This window comes from Suncus etruscus, chromosome 7 (assembly GCF_024139225.1).
Source record: "Suncus etruscus isolate mSunEtr1 chromosome 7, mSunEtr1.pri.cur, whole genome shotgun sequence".
NCBI lineage: Eukaryota > Metazoa > Chordata > Mammalia > Eulipotyphla > Soricidae > Suncus > Suncus etruscus.
Window position 1 is genome coordinate 53,347,712 of NC_064854.1, and position 12,722 is coordinate 53,360,433.

General features: G+C 50.4%; 1 protein-coding gene across 2 annotated transcripts in view; it reads right to left on the reverse strand.

Annotated features, from left to right (window-relative positions):
• RGL1 (ral guanine nucleotide dissociation stimulator like 1) overlaps positions 1–12,722 on the reverse strand; it is a 115,348-nt gene that overhangs the window by 64,325 nt on the left and 38,301 nt on the right. For both annotated transcript variants that reach the window (XM_049776450.1, XM_049776448.1), the window contains exon 2: positions 5,776–5,939. In XM_049776450.1, the coding sequence (XP_049632407.1) occupies positions 5,776–5,907 (132 nt within the window). In that variant the 5' untranslated portion in view covers positions 5,908–5,939. The remainder of the gene's footprint in view (positions 1–5,775; positions 5,940–12,722) is intronic.

The following is a 12,722-nucleotide window of genomic DNA, read 5'->3' on the forward strand; positions in this document are numbered from 1 at the left end:
TCCACCCCTTTTTTGGGGGGGGCACACCCAGCGGTGCTCAGGAATTACTCCTGATTCTGTGCTCAGAAATTGATCCTGGCAGACTCTGGGGACCATATGGGATGCTGGGGATTGAACCCGGGTCTGTCCTGGATTGGCAGCTTGCAAAGCAAGCGCCCTATTGCTGTGCTATCGCTCCGGCCCATCACTCTATTCTTTTTTTTTTTTTTTTTTTTGGTTTTTGGGTCACACCCAGCAGCACTCAGGGGTTACTTCTGGCTCTATGCTCAGAAATCGCCCCTGGCGAGCACAGAGGACCATATGGGATGCCGGGATTCGAACCATCTATGTGAAAGGCAAATGCCTTACTTCCATGCTATCTCTCCGGCCCCTCCCTATTATTTCTTTTAAAAAAAAAAAAAAACTACTCTGGGGGCCAGAGACATAGTACAGTGGGGTAAGCACTTGCTTTCCCCAGCATCCCATAAGTTCCATCCCCAGCATCTCATTAAGTTCCCTTGAGCACTGCCAGGAATGATTCTTGAACACAGAACCAGAAGTGAGTCCTAAACAGCACTGAGTATGACCCAAAAACAAAAATGAAACAGAATAACTACAAAAGAAAACCCCACTCTGGGACCAGAGAAGTAACACTGCGGTGAAGACCTAGAGTTTGATCCCCGTCACAGCCTAGAGACCCTTGACTGATCCCTGAGCATGGTGCCAAGAGTCAGCCCTGTATACCACCAGGCATGGCCCCCAAACCCAAAGAAATAATAATAACAAAAGCACATGTCTGGAGACAGGGTTGCCCTTTGCAGCTCTCTCAAACCAGTTTTTCCTGGTACATCTCACCACGGTGAGGGGCTGAGCCGACCTAGGGCTGGATTCACAGCCAGTGAGGGCCTCTCCTCCTACCTCTCCCACTGTCCTGGTCGAGCTCCCTAAGGCAATCAGCACAAGGCCAAGCCACAAACTCAGCCATATGGCCCCAGGGCCTTGTGTCTTGCCTCTGTGACGTCAAAGAAAATGTCACTAACTAGCCTCAGGAATTCTGTCCCCAAGGGGTGAGTGGCCGGTTCTTCCCCAAATGAAGATGCTGCATGGATGCCTTCATCCTCCCTTCCACATCTAGACACCACAGTTACTGGGATAGGAGCCAAGAGGCTTCTGGGGGATGTAGTATGGAGGCGTCTTGGCCAAGAGAATCAGGGGCACCTGCCATGAACAGTTGAGCGTCCCTAGAGTGTGTTCAGAGAAAAACAGGATGGTCGGGTTCAGGGATGCAGCCAGTCTGAGCCGAGCATGTGGGCAGCAGAGGTGGGGGTGCCCGCCCCATCAATGTCACAGGTTTTCTGGCCCACTCACCCCTCCCCAAACCTCATCCTTTCCCAAACTGCCTCCCTCACTTGTTCCTTTTCCAGAAGGGAAAGTGGGTAACCCCCACTTCAGTGAAGCCCAGAGAAACCCCACCTGAGCTAGCCTGTCCCCTCCTTACAGAAAGAAATGTCACTTGGCAGAGACAGAGAATGGAAGGGGCCTGCCTGGCATGAGACCAAGCTGGGTTTAATCCTCAGCACCACCAGGAGTAAGCCCTGAGCACAGAGTCAGAAGTCAGTCCTGGGGGCCGGGAAGGTGGCGCTAGAGGTAAGGTGTCTGCCTTGCAAGCGCTAGCTAGCGTAAGATGGACCACGGTTCGATCCCCCGGCGTCCCATAAGGTCCCCCCAAGCCAGGGGCGATTTCTGAGCACATAGCCAGGAGTAACCCCTGAGCGTCAAACGGGTGTGGCAAAACAAAAAAAAAAAAAAAAAAAGAAGTCAGTCCTGAGTACCACTAGGTAGTATCCCCAAACCAAAGTAACAATCCTGTAAACCTGCATTAATAGGTTGTAGTGGCAAACACAGAGGTGCCCCTTTGGGTTCTGGAGGTAAACTTAGCGCCCAATATTTGGCTCCCTCACCCTCTCACATGCACCCAGAAGTGCCCCAGTTTCCTTCTGGGGCCCTTGTGCTAGAAAGCCTTTCCAAAGCAAGGTCAGAAGCTCCAGGCAGGATGTTTCCATCCATTTGCTTCCGTTAAAATGTGTGGGGCTGGAGCGATAGGACAGCAGGGAGGGCTTTTGCTTTGCAAGCGGCTGACCAGGATTCTATTCCTGACATCCCATTTGGTCCTCCAAACCTGCTAGAGTAAGCCCTGATTGCAGAGCCAGGAGTAAGCACAGAGCAGAACCAGGTATAGCCCCTCCCCCCAAAAAATTTGTGTGTGTGTGGCCAAGAGGGGTTGGAGTGATAGTACAACAGGGAAAGCATTTGCCTTGCATGTAGCCAACCTGGGTTCAAGCTCCAGCATCCCATAGCATCCCCCAAGCCATCTAGGAGAGATTCCAGAGTGCAGGGCCAAAAGTAAACCCTGAGCACCGCTGGGTGTGGCCCAAAATCAAAAACAATTATGACCAAGAGAAAAACTTGCTTCTATTCTTACCATCTCCCTTAAAGCTGACATCCTCCCCCACCTCTGTGGGAGGTGGGGGGATGCTAGATGGTTCCTGAAGGGGGTATAATCTGTTCAGTTAAAGAACACACAGGAGCACACAGGGATGGGGGGGGGTGGCAGCTTGGGTAAGGCAAGTAGCAGGAGCCTCTGATTTAGGGCTGAACCAAGAACTAAGGTTTGTTGAGAGCTGGCTCTACGGTCCATTCATAGCACTCCACTGCTCATCCACACTCTCCTCCTAGGCTCTTCTCCCTTCCTGTCCCCTAGAGAAGGGTGATTTCATTCACAAAGCATGTAGGATGAGCCCAGTCCCATTTCCTCCTCCCAGAGGTGATGTCACACTTTGAGGCCCCATCCCCCTAGCCGAAGAGCCCCGGGCAGGCGCACGTAAGAGCCATCTCCATATCTGCAGGCAGCACACAGTTCCCAGTCAACCCTGGGATGCACTAGTCCCCAAAGGCTAACTCAGTACAAGCGCCATCCATCGACCAGGCAGGTCCAAGGTTGACTTGGATGAGGATCAGAGATGGCCATGTTCAAGCCATTGTTACAGCCACAGAACCAGTCAGTCCCTGAAATCATGGCAAACTCATCCATCAAAGTCCATTGTCCACCCCACCCGGGGCTCAGCTGTCAGCTGGGGCTTGGAGACTTCTATGTATAAAGGGACAGAATAGCAGATGTGGTGCCTGCCTAGTAAGCATCAGACCTGAGTTTAATCCCTGGCACTGCATGAGTTCAGGAATGCTCCCTGAGCACAGAGCCAGGACTCAGCTCTGAGTACCAAACCCCCAACATGTCTAAAATTTTAAAAAGGGGGGGGGCAGAAAGATAGTTCAAAGGGTTGAGTGCGTGCTTTGCATGCTGGAGGCCCCAGCTTCATCTCTGAACCATACAGTATCCTACAGCTGATGGCTCAAGTCCTGAGCACTTTGAACCGGGAGTAGTCCCTGAGCGCTGTACTGGGAGTAACTCCAGAGCAACGCACTAGGATTAGCCCTTGAGCAATGAGTAAAGTACTGCTGAGCACTGGACACTGAGTTAGGAGTAACCCATGAGCACTGAGCATATGAGCACTGAGCCTTTGAGCCTGGGAGTAGTCTATGATCACAAGTAGCCCATAAGCACTGAGTTGGGAGCAGCCTGTGAGCACTGAACCTGGAACATCCCTGAGCACTGGATCATGAGCAGCCCCTGAGAACTGAGCTGGGAGTAACCCCTAAGCTCTACTGGGTACTGCCCTAAAGCAAAACTGGAAAACTAACCAAGAGCTAACAGAAAATAATGGCCACCAAGTCTCTCCACATAGCCTGGTTGATCCCCTTTCATGGCTGACCCCAGAAATTTTCAGGCTGATTCCTCTGGGGCCTTCTCAGAAAGGGGGGGGGGGGGAGATTCCCCTTTCTGCATGAACCACAGCTGCCCAGCGTCACAATTTGATTTTATCAAACTGCCCAGACACCAAATTTGTTTCAGAACTATAAACCCTGGGTACCTCAATATCTTATGGTTGTGTCAACCCAGTAGAACCCCAGGAAATCTGGTAGGAAAGTTCCATAGGAATCCCCCAAGCTCAGGGAGCCTAAATAGTAACACAGAAGCTCAACTAGCACCAGCCACAGCCCAGTGAATCCTCAGACATTGACTTTAGTAACACCAGGAAGAGATGGAAGTATCATTTCAAATTGTTGGGCTGGAGAGATAGCATGAGGTAAAGCATTTGCCTTGCATGCAGAAGGTCAGTGGTTCAAATCCCAGCATTCCATATGATCCCCTGAGTTTGCCAGGAACGATTTCTGAGCAGATAGCCAAGAGTAACCCCTGAGCACTGCCGGGTGTGGCCCCAAAACCAAAATAAACAAAAAATAAACAAAAACAAAATTGACTCTGTTGATCTAAGTTTTGATCATTCCATTTGCTTCTGTGCTGTAACAAGCAAAATGAAACCAATGTGTTTGTGCCTGAGGAGCAGGCTGGTGGTGGGTGGGAGGTTGGAGACACTGCTGAAGAGAAGGTCACCCTTGAGGTGGAACTGGTGTCTGAACATTCAGTGCCTAAAAAAACTGCATTATGAACAACCTGGTAAATCCCAGTGTAACAATAAAAATTAAGGAAAAAGATGGGGCCGAAGAGATAGCATGGAGGGTAGGGCATTTACCTTGCATGTGGAAGGACAGTGGTTTGAATCCTGGCATCCCATAAGGTTCCCCGGCCTGCCAGCAGCGATTTCTGAGCGAAGAGCCAGGAGGAACCCTTGAGCATTGCCGGGTATGACCCAAAAGCCAAAAGCCAAAAAAAAAAAAAAAAAAAAAATTAAGGGAAAAGCAACTGAAAGAGAGACTGGTAGTGATGGGTAGTCAGAGACACTGGCCTTGTATGCCACTGATCTGCTGCATCCCAGCCCCACATGGGCTCCTGGACATGGCCTAGGAGGCTCTAAGTACTACAAGGGCCTGGATGACTCCTGATGGCTCAGTGGAACTGCAATCTGGTTAATGGAGAATCACTGAGAAGGGATTCCAGGTCTCCTGAAGAAGGATGGTTTAGGACCAGCCCCCAAATAGAAACAAACAGATGGGAGTATGCTTGCTAGGAGGGTGCCTGCCTGGATGTGGGGGGTGGGAGGACTGTGAGCTTGATCTGGATTCTACCCCACAAGACAAACAAAGGTTCCAGCAACATCCCTGATCCCCTGTATCCACGCATATAGCAGCTGGGCACCAAGTCCAAATAGTCCAGTGATGGCACAGACCAGACAGACAAAGTGAATGGGCAAGGCTCCGGAACACGCCACCAGCCAGGCAGAGAAACTGGGAATCCCATGTTGGCCAGCACAGAGGACAGAGACAGTGGGCAAGTATCCCCCTTTCCCTGCCCCAGGGATGAGGCATGAAGGGGCAGTCACACCCTGGATCATGTTCTCCCAGGACACACCCCCTTTGCATTCCCATTCAAGTCTCATTGCTTCCCCTTCTCTGCCTGCTCTTGAAGATTAACTATGTCCCCTCATGACTCAAAGGCACCTGGGAACATTGTGTGGCACAAGGACACCTCCCATGGCCTTGTCACAGTGAGTCTTGGGGAACCAACAGTCGAGTCCAGATGAATCTGTGTTCCTCAGGGAATCTAGAAGGGCACAAGGAGAAGATCCTGGCAGAACAAAGGCAAGGCAGTGAGCACGCCCTTGTCCAGCTGCCACAGGACCAGGCCCACTGTGCGCATGGGCAGGCCTAATGCTCTTAGGCCTATGAGTCTCCTGAGTAGCGCCCACCACCCCGTACTCTGCGAGGCGCATCTCTTACCTCCTCTGTCTTGAAGACGTCCCAGAGGCGAGCGTGCTCATCCACCAGCCAGGGCCTGGGGCTCTCAGGCTTGCAACAGAGCTTAGGTCTAGGCCCCGTGTGGGCGGCCTCGGCTGAATCTTTCGCCTCCATCTTGGAAGAGCCAGACAGGAGGCATCCCGGACCTGAGGAGACAAGAAGGGGTAGAGCAGGTCAGATGCCATGAGGAGCCCTCCAGCTACCACTAAAGGGCTTCCCAGAGCTGGAGACACAACAGTCCACTGCTCTGGTTCCTCTGGTTTGGCTTTGAACATTCTTGGTTGGAATTCTTCGCAGGGGGTCAGCCCAAGCATTGACCAGGAAACCCCTGGGAGCAGAGTTAGTTAATTGGGTCAGGCATGGCAGTTAACTTAGTCCTGGTCCCCACCAGGACCACCCCAGCAGTGCATAGGAGTTTTGGGGACAATATCCAGGGCTGTACCTAGTGGTGCTGGCCTGGGGGGAGAACATGATGCTGTGAATTGAACTCACTTCCCTGACCACTGAAGCATCTCCATGGGCCCTCACTGTTGGTATTTGATTCCGGCAGCTACAGGCAAGGATACATTTGAGAAATGGACAGTGATATGAACATTCTGTCTGGAGAAGCTGTGCCAGAGCAGCTGAGGATGGTGATTATACTCTTCAAGCCTCCCTTGATATGTGCGGATGCAGGTTCCCGACTAAACACACACCAGTAATGGGTGGGCTTGATCCTTTGTCCTGGGGTAGAAGGGACCATGATCAACCACTGCAGCATGATCCACAATATGGCACAGAGAGCAAGATATACTCCAAAGGACAACATTTCTCCTGGACATGTGTTGGCTATGCTATTTTCTCAGGCATTGTCACAATTGTAAATGCTGCCTAGAAAGTCCAGCCTCTGCCATCTGCTCCAGCTCAACCCAGCCCAGAGAGGCTCTCCCCTGCCACCAGGAAACTTCTCTCCCACTCTAGGTTTTCTACAAAGCAAACCTGGACACAATGTCCTGCCTTCCTTGAACCTAAAATGTGTTTGAGTTTGGGAGAAGTAGTGCAGTGGACAGGGCCTTTGCCTTGCATGTGGCAGACTCAGATTTAATTCTTGGGATTCCCTAGCATCCCCCAAGCCCTGCAAGAAGGGATTCCTGAGAGCAAAGCCAGGAGAAAGCCCTAAGCACCACCAGGTGTGGCCCCATACAAAAACAAAAACAGGGGGTGGCATGGTGGTGCTAGAGGTAAGGTGTCTGCCTTGCCAGCGCTAGCCAAGGACGAATGGCGGTTCGATCCCCCGGCATCCCATATGGTACCCCAAGCCAGGAGCAACTTCTGAGCGCATAGCCAGGAGTAACCCCTGAGTGTCACCGGGTGTGGCCCAGAAAAACCATTAAAAAAATCCTTATTCACTACCCATATTATTTTCTATGATCAGAACAAAGTACCAGGGGGTAGCCACATGCCCCCCAAACAACCAGCAAGTGTCATAAAACTAAAAAAGTCCTTAAAGTTTACAGATGATCACGAGAATGAAGTGACGATCTCAGAACACAAACATTGCGTTCCATTCATTGCAAGTGTCCACTCGGGCCATCTGATAGAAATTACCCAACACTCCCATGGAGTAAACTTCTCAAAACACAGCTTTGAAAATAAGCCCAAATTCCCCGAAACAGCTGTTACTTTTGCTAATCCCCAAGAAGCCTGGGTTTGAGAAACCCAAGGCCCATAACAGGATTTACTTTACTTTTTGGGATGGCAACTCACTCTTTTCTCAACACGATATATTTGGGGGTAGAAAAACTGAAAGCTTCCTTTTTGTTCAGTGGACTATATCCAGAATTGCTCAGGAGTTACTCCTGGATCTACACACAGAAATTACTCCTTGTGGGTTTGGAGGACCATATGGAATGTCAGGGATTGAATTGAATTGATCGCATGTAAGGCAAAAACCCTTCCCACTGTACTATTGCTCTGGCCAAAAAATGCTATAATTTTAATATTTTTTTTCTGCATTATCCAGGTTATAAAATCAACAGGACATTTCTAGGGCTATGATACTTTTTGACTCCTGATTCTGTCAAGATCCCCCAAGCACTTGGCTAAAAGTATTCCTGAGCACTGTACATAGGGTGTGGCCCCAGCCCCAAATAAGTAAATAAGTAAAAATCAAATTTTGCTTTAGTCTCTGAAATTTTGTTCCTGGGGCAAGAGCAATAGTACAGCTGGGAAGGCACTTACCTTGCAAGCGATAGACCAAGGTTCAATCCCCAGTACCCCATCTAGTTCCCCAAAGCTGCCAGGAGTGATCCCTGTGTGCAGAGCCTGGGAAAAGCCCTGAGCACTACTGACTGTGGCCCAAATTTAAAAAAAAAAAAAAAAAAAAAGCTGCTTCTGTCTCAGAAACTTGGTTTCTTCTTGTGTTCTTATGGGGAAACTTTGGTCCCACCTGCCCTGCACTGGCTCTTTCCTCCCTGCTAGATTCTGGCTCTTTCTGCCATTTCTTCGCTTCTTAGACTTAGAGCCAGCTTCCTCAGGAACAGAGTGAGGCTGGCCTATATTCAGACAGGACTGTTGTCCTTTATCTCCTGTCACCTTCCCTTCTAAGAAGCTAAACAACCTCAACAATGGGCTTGGCCAAAACGACTTAGTTGGACTCCAAGGTTCAAAAGAACAACACAGGAAGGGGGCTGGAGTGATACAATAGGAGGAGGGTGCATTTGCCTTACACATGGGCAGGACCGAGTTTGATTCCTGGGATCCCATATGGTCCCCCAGGTACCTCCAGGATACCTAAGTGCAGAGCCAAGATTGAACCCTGAGAACTGCTGGCTGTGGCCTAACAACGACAAAAATACAGAGTAGAGCACAGAGCAATGGACCCTAGGAGATCTGATCTTGGTGCCATTTTGTCTGTTCAGGGGGGACCAATTACAGCTGGTAATTGAATCCAGGGCATGCAAGGTCAGTATCCTCTCTGCTATGCTACTGTTCCAGCTCCAGAAGAGCTGAGCTTGGGTCAGAAGGTTTCAATCTGTTCTCTGCCCAACTGCTGGCCACACTGTGTCCATCTGCCCCATGGGGAGACAGAAAGATGGGTCACAGAGAACTTCCTTTCACATATTCTGCCTTCCTCTCCATAGACCAGCGACTTTGAACTTATTACCCTGCCTGAATTGATTCTGGGGACTACCCAGTGGTGCTCAGATGGGAGAAGGGTGGACAGTCCACAGGCATCTTCCCACCAACTGCCCCTGAGCCGAGATGGTGGGTTTACACAAGGGTTCAAGGATTCTCAAGGATGCAATGCCGAGATCACGCACCCCTTCCCTACCTGTGCTGGGAACCTTCAGGTCTGTACCCCACACATGCTCAGGGTATCACAGAGTGCCAGAGTGCCATTTTTTTTAAAAAAACAGCTCAATCATCCATTAAAAAAAAAAAATGTGGGTCAAGCAATAGCACAGTGAGTAGGGCATTTATTTGCCTTACACACAGCTGGCCCAGGTTCGTTTCCCAACATCCAATGTAGCCCCTCCCACAGCCTGCCAGGAGTGATTTCTGAGCACAAAGCCAGGAGTAACCCCTGAGCACCCTCTGTGTATGGCTTAAAAACAAAAACAAAGCCAGGCTCAGAGCAATAGTACAGCAGGGAGGACATCTGCCTTGCGCACAGTTCGATCCACCATCCCCGGCATCCAGTATGGTCCCTTGAATGATCCCTAAGTATAAAACCAGAAGCCCTGAGCACTGCAGGGTGTAGTCCACCCCACCCCAAATTTAAGTCTTCCTTGTCTTTTCCTTACATCTTAAAAAACGTCACTGGAGTGAAGAGATTTTTGCATGGGCCATCAGAAAGCTGGGGAGGAAGGAACACAGGCCTCTGTCATGTTGGGCAATGCTTTCAAAGGAATTTTAATGACAGGGGGCAGGGGGTTGCAGGAGCTCAGAGTCCAGTTGCACAATCGTCTGAGGACTCTGGAAGCCGCTGTGTCCTGTTTGGTGGAGAAAATTCCAGACGTTCTCGAGGCAGCCCGCACTACATTCGAAAGGCCCCTCCAGCTTCACCCCCCCCCCCCGCCCCCTCACACACACACCACACCGCCTAGATAGATAGTATTTGGCAGGAACTTTTCATAATTACCCCAAAGAGAGGAAAGAAATTCAAAAATCCAGTCTGCCTTGGTCCTGCCCTCACGAACCTCCCCTGAGAAATGATAAGTGAGTTCTGCCCAGGACAGAACCTGCACAGCTGGGGTCTCCTGCTAGGTCCCCCAGTCCTGGATGAGCAAGAGCTGCCTGCAGGGTGGGGCGGCTGGAAAGGACCCAGCAGAGATAGGCGGGTAGAGAGAACAGAGCACCATGGGGAACCCTGCAGTGAATGAGTGTGTGTGAATATGACACAGAGACAGACAGACAGACAGACAGACAGACAGACAGACAGACAGACAGAGACAGACAGAGAGAAACAGAGATAGAGAAACAGAGAGAAACAAAGAGAGAGAGAAACAGAGAGAGAAACAGAGAGGCAAAGAGAGAGACAGAAAGACAGAGACAGAGAGAAACAGAGAGATATCCTCAGCGATGAAATCTGAAAGCTCACAGGGATCAGCTGTAAATCACATGACAGAGCTTTCACAATTCTGTGAACTTCGGCAGCCCCTGTCTGAATCAGGGCAAAATGCAGAAGCATCGAAGGAGGGAAGGAGGCTCTGTCTTTATCTTCCTGCTGAGGGACAATCAGCTGATTCCTGGCAGGGGACACCCCCCTGCAAGCTTTGCACACCAGGGCCCCATGGTGACGCCCCTCTGCGTCTGTGTCTCTGCCTTCGGAACAAACTCAGCGCCAGCAAGAAGCCAAGGAGCGAAGATTCCGGGAAAACTGCCCAAGTCCGTCCTTCCCCTCTGAGATCACACTTAGGTGGGGCAAGTTCCATGAACCTTGGCGGCAGCTCCGATATCAGACCCCGTGATTTTAAGCATTCCCAACTGGCTCTTGGTGAACATTGGGAGGATGCTCCCGTGCTGCACGGTTTTGTCTGCCAGAGGCCTCGGCTAAGGGCCTATACAGACCATGTGTGCACAGAGAGGCAGGCCACTTTGAATCGATCTCCAGCCTCTGCCTAGGGCCACACAGATGAAAACCCTGAAACCCCCAGGATTGTCAACAAGGCCAAGGAAAATCAAATCCTCCTTCAAATGGCAAAACACCTTTGGAGACTGTGTGTAGAAAAGGAGAAGGTGGAGGGTTCTGAGTAACAGCTGGGCTGACCCTGGTGGCCAGGATGGAACAAATAGTGTCTGAGGGGTCCAAGCCCCACCATGTGAGCCTACACCTACCAGAAACCTGGATCTCTCATCAAGCTTGTTGAGGACATGCAAGGACTTTCCCGAGGCCCACAGTGTCAAGGACCTGTGGGGCTTCTGCTTTGATCCCAGGCTCCATTATCATGGTGGGGAAGATGAGGCTGGCACAGACGTGGTGACATGAACCCATTTCATCTGCCCTTCCCCCTATAAGCTTCAGACACAGGATGGCCACGTTTTTTTGTTGTTTTTTTTTTTTTGGGGGGGGGTCACACCCGGCAGCGCTCAGGGGTTCCTCCTGGCTCTATGCTCAGAAATCGCCCCTGGCAGGCTCGGGGGACCATATGGGATGCCGGGATTCGAACCACCGTCCTTCTGCATGAGAGGCAGATGTCTTACCTCCATGCTATCTCTCCGGCCCTAGGATGGCCACGTTTAACCCACTCACCTCAGGACACACCCCCTACTACAGAGAAGGCTGCTCTGCATACCTGCATGTCTGCGTCTATCTGAGCCCCGTGAGACTCCAGGACTCGGTTCATTCTGGGAGATTAGGGGAGATGCAGGCTTTTTCCTCCTTAAGCTTTTCCAGAACCCTCCACACCCTCCAGAGATTATTTTTCCCCCATTGCTGCAGCCAGATCCCACTATTTTCAACTGAGAACTGAAAGAGCATGTCTTAGATCCAGAGCTCAGCCCAAGGGCAATTGTACAAGTGTCACCTGGGCACCCTGATGGCCTCCATGGTCAGAGACGTGTCTGCACATGGTCCCAGGGTAGAGGCACTGTGGTTGCTTAAAGTCCTCACCCAAAGGGGAATTTCACTGCATCTTGCCTGGTGCATGCAGGCATGCATGTGCATATGTGTGCATGTGTGTGCATGTATTAACACAATAAGAAGATAGCCTCTCACTGCCGCAGCCACTGATAATTCTCAATCTAGATCCTAAGGTTGTCCCAATTCTTTAAGGAAGAAACATTATTTCAGGGCCAGAGCAGTGGTGCAAGCCATAGGGTGGACCGCATTCAATCTCCCAGAGTCCCATATGGTCCCCTAAGCCAGGAGCGATTTCTGAGCACATAGCCAGGAGTAACCCCTGAGCGTTCACCGGGTGTGGCCCAAAATACCAAAAATAAATAAATAAATAAATAAATAAAAAAGAAACATTATTTCAAAATGACAGAGCCAGCAAGAGGGATAGCGAGATAGCATAGCAGTTGGGCATGGTTCAAATCCTGGAGTCCCATATGATTCCCCAAGTTAGGAGCAATTTCTTATTTTTGTTTTTTTGTTTTTCGTTTTTGGTTTTTGGGTCACACCCAGCAGCGCTCAGGGGTTACTCCTGGCTCTACGCTCAGAAATCGCTCCTGGCAGGCTCAGGGGACCATATGGGATGCCGGAATTTGAACCACCATCCTTCTGCATGCAAGGCAAACGCCTTACCTCCATGCTATCTCTCTGGTCCCTGTTCTTGTTGTTTTTGGGCACACCACATCTGTCCTAGATCAGCTACATGCAAGGCAAAAGCCATGCCGCTGTGCTATCTCCAGCCCCTAGTAGGGAGCAATTTCTGAGTGCATAGCTAGGAGTAACCCCTAAGCGTCACCAGGTGTGGCAAAAAAAAAAAAAAAAAGTTATATAT